Source organism: Anopheles cruzii, chromosome 2 (genome assembly GCF_943734635.1).
Source record: "Anopheles cruzii chromosome 2, idAnoCruzAS_RS32_06, whole genome shotgun sequence".
NCBI classification, from domain to species: Eukaryota; Metazoa; Arthropoda; class Insecta; order Diptera; family Culicidae; genus Anopheles; species Anopheles cruzii.
This window is the reverse complement of record NC_069144.1, coordinates 1,865,070-1,873,448: the sequence shown is the minus strand read 5'-3', so window position 1 is coordinate 1,873,448 and position 8,379 is coordinate 1,865,070. Positions and strand designations below refer to the sequence as shown.

Here is an 8,379-nt window from a genome sequence, read left to right as displayed (position 1 = left end):
TTCTGTTCGCCGGATGCAGAATGCCGACACGCCTCGCTACTACTGTCACGCAAAGCACGCGAATAACCCTAAAAAGGTCTACACTCTGCTCTAGCAGGCTCTAGTGCCCGCGCGCGCCTTGGACGTATCTTTAATAAATATAGTAAACGGCCGCGTCCAAGACGGCTTGCTTTGATACGGTCTCATACTTCAAACGTTTAATTTCATCAGACGCTCATCGTACATCGTTGCCTCCGGCGGCATGGAAAGGAATAATAGGATATAAATGTAGGTATAAAAATCTAATAAATAATAACATGTTACACACTAACAGAATTCATCCCTGTTTCGGGGTTATCATAAGGCCGTTTTGGTGTGACCGTTTAAAAAAAAAAAAAGAGTTTGAGTTTTGGTGCCACGAGGAGCAATATCAAGCTTCGTTAAGCGAAAAGCTGTTTGTGCCGTAGCGAATCCCGTACGAGGATTGCTCCAAGCGAACACGCAACTTTAGAATTCATACGAGTATGCGCTCTAGCGTTTCCTCTTTCTGAGACACATTTACCGCTTGTTAGTGATTAATAAATAATGATTTAATTATGGAATGCTGCCTGTCAATACTAGAGCAAAACAAAAACGACAATCCGCGCGATTCATCTCTCTCGATGATGAGTCGATTTTAAAACACTCTCGTTTGGCGCAAGGAGATTTGCCTGCTCCGACCGCTTCTAGCGTCGTTTAAGCTACTAAAAAGAGTCAATTCGATTAAATAGTGATACCATTACTCTCGAAACCGCTTAAGGAAATCTACCGTATAGAAATCGACCGTAAAGCTAGGCTGAAAAGAATGAAACTAAGGGGGGTAATGTTAATGCACATGCATCTTTTCCAGAGTTGGTTAGCAGTCTCTGTTTAAACGGTTTGGGCCGCCGTGTACACGGCACGACCTTCGTCCACGAGGGTCTTGTGCACGTAGACATCCTCCTCACTCGAAACGTCGATCAGTTCGAGCTCCACCAGCTTTTCGTCCCGATTGAGCTCGTCCGCCTGGACGCCCCGGACGATGCTGGCGAATTTGCGCTCCACCGTCAGCTTCTGAAAGCGGACCGCATCCTCTGCCTGCCAGTCCTTGTGCAGTGGTTTGACACCTACAACGAAATGGCGCAAGTGAGTGAGAGCGACGATGAGCCGGAACGGCCGTGCATTCGTCGTTACCGTGCAGCTTGGCATTGATCGCCTGTTGCGGTAGGACGCGAAAGTTCGCTGGCAGCACACGCAACGCGCTCACATCCAGCATCCCGATCCGGCCGAAATCGCAGAAAAACACATGGATCGGTGTGGGGCCAAGTAGAATGTTTGTGACGGATACACTGTCGGAACGGAAGAAAAGAGAGAAGAGGCTTGACGAGCGTGCGAAAACAATACCACGGGGACGGGAGGCAGGGACACATACCGATACCAGTGACCGTCCGTGTTGAGGGCCGCGTACACCTCGTACTGTCGCACGTGCTCCTTCCGAACCGGTTGGCCTTTCTTCATGCAAAAGTCCTGCAGTTCGTGCATCAGTCGGTTGAGCTGCTGGGCGGAAGCGTACGGTTGGACGATGAAGTAGTTCGGACTCGAAGCGATCACCACCTTCACGTCGAACAGCTGGCCCACGGCGGGCAGCGTCATTTGGGGCAGCTTTGCGACGGCAGCCTTCGGGTTTGCTGCTGTAGTGGGTGAAGTGGCGGAAGAGCCAGACGAACTGCTTTTACCAGTCTCCAACTTGAGGTCACCTAAGCGCAACGCAAGATCCTTCGTGTCGGTGCTGGATAGTGAACCGCCACCGGCACCAAAGGTTGACTGCAGCGACGAGGAGGTGTTTGAGGTGGACGACGACGAACCATTGCTCAGCACGCTGTCCGAAATGCGCGGCGCACTGATCAGTTCCGAGCACAGTTCCAGCTCCTTCTCGAAGGCAATCGCATCGTTGACACAGACGGGAATATTCTCGCTGCCTGCCTGCGAAACGTACACGAAGACCCTGACCAGGGGCAAGGAAGCGGACGCTCCGGGAGACAGCTTCGCCATCGCACACACCTTCGCCACCGCTCGCATGGCCGGTTTGAGCAGGGCACGAAGCCGAGGGAGAACCTGCGGTTCGGTGAGGTCCAACCCAAACATACGCATCCGGATGGCCTGCGGTGGGTAGCGACTGAGCGCAAGGCTGAGCATCTCGAGGCGATAGATGTTGGACACGTTGGTGCACCGGCGGCAACCAACGTCCACGTACCGCATGCGACAGGAAGGGCCCGCTTCTTCGGCCTCCAGTTCCGCCCGGTACCATTTCCCATCCGTTTCGTCCTGCACCAGGTACAGCTGATGTTGCTGCTGCTGCTGCTGGTCGCCGGCTTTCGTTTTGTACAGACCCCGATACTTGCCGTCAAGCGCGTTCGACTGCGTCAGATTGGTGATGAGTTTCTGTGGTGGCGCGCCGACAGCCGACAGAAAAGAGAATTACATAAACCCAGCCGCATTGCGAATCAAACTCTGGTGACTTACCTGTAGGTACTCCATCGTACCAACCAGCTGACCGTACACGTCGCCCTGGTCGTCAATGTACGAAATAGTGACCGCATTTACATCCTTCCGGTTTAGTGCCGGTTCCGGCGTATCGTCGCAGATGTGCTTCAGTATAACCGGGTTCAGCAGCACATCGTGGTCGGACGAGGTATCGTACAGTGCCAGCTTCAACTGCCCCGACCCGATACCGCTGGCCTGTTCGACTTCCTCGTATTCTTCGCGCTTCGTCAGAATCTCCCCGATAAACACTCGCCCACTGATGAGCGCATCGAGATGGAGCTTCGCTTTCGGATTTTCGCTGAAATCTTCCAACCCCTCGAGCGTGAACCGTTTGGCCTGACCGGGCAGTTCCAGGTACTTTGGGTCGCACTGATACAGCTGGTCCAGCGGGATCTGCTCCTTGTCGCCGATGTCGATGAAAAAACATTGGCACTCGTTGGTGTCGTAGTTGATCTCGTCCACACGCACCCGGTACCAGCAGTCGGTGACCGACGCAAGAAGGTACTCGCCGACCGCCGCCTCCGACTCGTCCGCCTTCGGTTGGGCGCTCATCATCGCCATTTCGATGTCTGTTATAAGCGTATCCATTTTATCCTACGAAAAAGGCGCGCGAAGGGAAGAAAAGACTCGTTGTTGACTACGGGGGGAAAACGAAAACGAAAACGAACACTTACGCTATAGTCGACACCAACGAGCCGTGCCCAAACTTCGACCGTCGAAACTGGGTTCGTGATGTACAGATCCCAGTACTGTTGGTCCCACGGTAACTGCAGCTCGTTCACCGCCATCTGCCGTGCCTCCGACGTGTTGGAGGCCGCATCCGACATCGACGGTTGCTCACAGGCAAACACCATCGTATCCCCCGGTCCGTCCTCCACCACAAACAGCTGGTCCAGATATCGATCGATGATCGAAAACCAGTGATCCGGCAGCAGTGACCGGTGCGTCTGCAGGAACGCTTCCGGAACCCGCTTGCTGAACAAACCGTTCGGGTAGTTGGCCAATAGTTCGTAAATACGATTCGCAACCTCCAAATCCGATTCCAGGCAAACCTCGTGCCTGTGGCGCGATTCGTCGGCCCGTATCGCTTCGATCGCCTTGAGTGCGGCGGCGAACTGGCCCTCAAACTCGTTTGCAAATTCCGCAGGATATGTCGAGTACAGTGACCCATTGACGTTCACCTTGCACTGGATCATGCCGTTCTTGAGCCGAAAGTACCTATACTCCGGCCGATCGTACCCCTTTGAGGCACTATATTTCCCCAGCAGCTCGACTGGTGTGGCGTTTTGATCGTTCCAGCTAAATTCGGTGGTGCCGTACTGGGAGGATGCGAACGAGAACGGTTTATCTGCCCCACGGTCGGCAGCAGCCTGGGTTAACCGATCGCCGAGTTTGCTTTGTGTCTTCTGGGTTGTAATCATCTCTTGCGTGGCGGCTGGGCCACTACCGCCGTTCGAGGAGCGTTCATCGAGCGATTGTGCGCGTTGGTACGCCGGTGAGCCGGTGCCTGCGCCTGTTGGTGACACCGGACCCTGCGCCTGTTGGAGCCGCGAGTTCACGCTCTTCGACGTCGTGCTCCGAGCGCCCACCGAGTGCGCCGCTGGGCCTGTGGACTCTGCTGTTCGTGGCACGCTGTTGTCCATTAGGGGCAGTGGTGCAACCGACGGAGGAATTACTCGACCGGAACCAGCGATCACGTGGCTGTTCGTCGGTCGATTGACGGCCTGGACTTTCGCCTGGCCATCACTGTTCGACTGCTGCTGCTTCGAAGCGGTGGAGGAAGGTGCGGCCGGTTTGGTTGCCGTTTGTCGCATATCGACCGACGAACGGCTCAGGCCGGTATTTCTGCCGTTCAGCCCATGGCGTAAGTCGTTCGCCGGAAGCACCTGCTGTTGTGAATGTCCAGCGCCGCCGCGGAGGTTCGCTCGTTCGTTCAGCCCATGGCGTAAATCGTTCGCCGGAAGCACCTGCTGTTGGGGATGTCCAGCGGCGCCACCGCGGAGGTTATAATTTTTCATTTGGCTATTATTGTTCGCTTCCGGTGAGCCTCGTTTCACCGGTGACGATCCTCCTCGGCCCTGCGATGTTTTTGTTATGGCCCGAAGCAACAGCTCACTCTTTGTAAGAGGAGCACAACCGTTGTTGTTGTTGTTGTTGTTGCTGGCAGTGTTTCCGAAGAACCTGCTCGGTCGAGTTCTGGGTGATCCCCGATTGCGGCCCATGTTTTGCTCGGAGTACATCCGACTGTATGCCGTTTGGTTAGTGGTACTGTTACCACCAACTCGGGCACCGACTGACGGCAAACGTGGTGCCGGCCGGATGCAACGGTTCGCAGTTGGTTTAGCCGGTTTCTGCGCCTTTACCATGTCACAGATGTGCGCCGAATCGCTCTTCGCTTTGGCGTAAATTCTCGTCTGCCCGTCTTCACGCTTCGCCAGGAACTCTCCGCTCGCCTTTAGCATATCATCAAGGCTGGCGAAGCCGAACTTCGCGTATGGTGGTTGCTCGCCAATGAGCTTGAGGTAATCGCCCGTGATAGTTCGCACGGTCGAGGCATCGTCGCGGGATATCACCACCGACCGGATATTCTTCACGACGACCCGTGCTTCCTCCGACATGTTGCCGTTAGATTTTGCCATTGTAGGCGATGTGATTTTTGAAACTAGCTTACTCGTAGACGATGTCTGCATAAAGAAGAGGAAAACAAAACCAAGTCAGATAAAGCCAGTCTAAAAATTGTGTCCAAGACATGGCCGAGATCGGACAGAAAACTAATCTTTGCGCTATCGAACGAGCACCGCCCTCAGCCACTAGCAACATTGTCGGGAAATTTCACTGCCCGAAATTCCTTCCCGCTTGGAACACGGCAAAAAACATCGGAAAATGCGCCACGGATTCGGACAGGAGCGTGCGTGATTTATGCTTCTACTCGGTTTTCCTCTCCACTTTTCCTTTCCGAACCAACGGCACGGGGAAATATACGACTGCAATGGGAAACCGTTTTCCAAATGGTGCGCTTGTGTCTGTGCGGTGTCTTGCACCATCCATTAAATGCTCCGTTTCTGTTCGTTGACCAACCGACGAGTCGAGCACAGCCAACACGAGAGAAGCTAGAGTGGGACGACGGAAGGGAACGGAAAGCCATTAACTTCACTTTTTCCACCACGGGGGATTGCGGGTCCACCAGCTGGTCAGCTGCTGGTCAGCTGCTGGCAGCAAGAGCACGCTTATCGTGGACGCTGCGCTAATGGAAACAAACAACTCTCTCCGTTGCGTGGCCAAGAAGAATCTGCACGGAGAGAAACAACAACAAAGACAGAGCGCGAGCTACGCGCAGTGTAAGGTCTAGCTGTATCTCTGGCAAACACACATTGGAAAACTGCGCACACTACTCGCGTAACATTGGCGGCCGTTGTAAGCGAGGCCGGCTATCTTAGCGGCCAAGCCGACCACCATATCGGCGGATCGAGGCGACCGAGACAGTGAAGAAATCATAAACGGACAGCGTCTTCGATCGGAAAAGAGTAAATATTTGCCAAATAAAGTGCCCGCGCTGGTGGCCGGCCTTCTAACGCATGTGCAGAAAAGTTTCAGGACCTAGCCAAATGAGGCGGTTATAACTGTAGCGTCATTTTTTGTCGTTTTTGTCCTCACCAGTCATTTTTTGTAATAGTCTGCGAACTCGAATTCGAGCAGACGCGAGACTAGCAATACGGTCGAGCAAACGATGCTCCTTCGACTAGTAGTCATTGAACATTTTCTCCGCTCCTTCGACTAATAGTCATTGAACATTTTCTCCGATCCTTCGACTAGTAGTCATTGAACATTTTCTCCGTGACGCTCGACTTACTTATCCCGATCAAAATAAAAATAAGGAATTACATAAAGTTTGTATTCCCACATAGCGTTATTGAAGCGATTGAAGGCCGAAGCGGCACAGAAATGACCGAATTCGTCAGATTTGCGACTCCGAGCGACTACTGCTGGCGGTCCGTCGAACTCAAAAACATGCTCAACGGAAACAAAATTTCACTCGAATGAAGCGGTTGTCGCTGAAACTGAGACCAATTTTGAGGCAAAAGATAACGCGTTCTACAAAACGCGTTGAACAAAAATAAAACGAGTTTTCTTTCTTAGGCCCGGTACTTTCCAGCCACCGTGTTACGAGAGATGGATGGTCAACACCGTTTAGAGGAGAGAACTGTGAAACGGAAACACCAAAAACGCAAACATCGTGCAGCTGCAGCAGCAGCAGTGTGGCCACAAGTGGCCCAAATGGAATCGCATCGTTGTAAAAAATTTCTTCAATTTTCACCACACACAGCATTGGGGGTTCGAACGGGCGCGGATCTGGGCGGCGGCAGCGAAGTACACAGATTAACACATCGTGCGCAATCGATCGCACTCGCGATTGCGATCATCATCCGAACTCTTCGGGCGAGAGTGGTGCCGCGGTGGCCGATTACGAGGAGTTTCTATTGGGCAGGAAATTGGAAATCTGGAAAAAATGAAATCATTTCGAACCCAACCCCACGAGGAGCCCCGTTCGGGGCGGTTGTAACTGGTGCTGCAATGGAAGAGGAATAAACGTTATGCATTTATACAAATGAGTACGATAAGCAGGATATGACTGAGACTGATAAAAACGCTGAACCTCGGGGGGTGGTCTCACTTCCTTCGACTCGCCGATAAACATTTCACAGATCGCAAAAGCGCACGGGACAATCAAACAACGGCAGTTCTTATCGGTAAAATCATGTCACTTACGGCCAAAGTGGGAGAGTGAAAAAATAGACGATAAGGACCAGCACGCACACCGGAAAACGTGCATTCCGTCCAGCCAAAGAGACCACATACCAGACCTGGGAGACCTGAGACCCGCTTTTATTTAATTTTAGGTTACGACGAAAACACAAACCGGTTGATATACTGATTTTCATGCAAATTTGTCTGCAAACACGTTCGATATGACATCATTCAATGTGAAAAAATTGAACCTCAACACATAAATGGACAAACAAATAACATCCGCTCTCAGACTCGACAGTAACATTGTTTCGGTGTTACAATGAAAAAATAGTTTAATGTTGTTGCAACGTGAATGAGCGTGTCGTAGCCTGCCGTCGTGCTTTTCGGCAACACATTCCCGTCAGATGGCCAGTTTATCAACACAATTTTTCAAGCAAACTCAAACACAGCCACAATTCCAATGCTGCGTATGTCATTGATTAGTTTTGGGATTGGTAACTCGCCAACCGAATTAACACACACAACACGTCAAAGAAGATGAAATTTTGCGCAGCAAGGTACCTGAGAATTTTTGCAAAAAGGTAACGAATTCAGCGTCGTCTGTGCGAACATTATTGGCCCCGGGTGTGCGGTGTTTGCCAAAACCGATCCCTCAGTGCCAATTGCCACCGCCGCCGCGAACTAGGTTACTTTCTTCGGTTCTTTCATCTCTTCGCCGCTCTTCGCCACGCCACTCATTGCTCTATTTTGCATCAATTAGAAACTCGGCGGGCTACTGTGATCGGTTAATGTGTCAACATGACTGTGGCACGGTGTGGCCGACTGAGCCGAGCGGACAAAAGTCGCACAATAAAGTGAAACCGAGCCGAGACAGCGTGACAAGAATTTCGAATGCAAATAACGTGGCCCGGCCACAGCTCCAGGGTGCAGTTTTAGTGGGTCGTCCATCGTTTCCTTTCTTTCGACAAATGGTCCACGGCACACTTAGCGACTAGCGGGGTGAAATACTTGAACGTGCTTCTTCCATATGACGAAAAGGTTTCAAAGTTTTCTGTCCATTTTTCTCTACTTTAAGCCTACTGCGAGTAT

General features: G+C 52.0%; 1 protein-coding gene across 1 annotated transcript; it reads right to left on the bottom strand.

Annotated features, from left to right (window-relative positions):
* Positions 1-611: 611 nt before the first annotated feature.
* Positions 612-5,180, bottom strand: LOC128269344 (tudor domain-containing protein 7B-like). Its single transcript, XM_053006784.1, has 5 exons — positions 3,216-5,180; positions 2,521-3,135; positions 1,430-2,439; positions 1,192-1,346; positions 612-1,124 (listed from the first exon to the last, which is right to left on the bottom strand). Exons 1-5 carry the CDS (start codon positions 5,178-5,180, stop codon positions 889-891), a joined length of 3,981 nt encoding a protein of 1,326 aa, XP_052862744.1. The 3' UTR covers positions 612-888.
* Between the last annotated feature and the right edge of the window lie 3,199 nt (positions 5,181-8,379).

What these genes read in the sequence shown, in the direction of transcription:
- LOC128269344 (XM_053006784.1), bottom strand. Translation starts at nt 5,180, where the DNA reads ATGGCAAAATCTAACGGCAACATGTCGGAGGAAGCACGGGTCGTCGTG. An exon ending in GTACGATGGAGTACCTACAG is followed by an intron (nt 2,440 to 2,520) that starts GTAAGTCACCAG and finishes GCGCCACCACAG; the next exon opens with AAACTCATCACCAATCTGAC. An exon ending in ACGGACGGTCACTGGTATCG is followed by an intron (nt 1,347 to 1,429) that starts GTATGTGTCCCT and finishes CCGTTCCGACAG; the next exon opens with TGTATCCGTCACAAACATTC.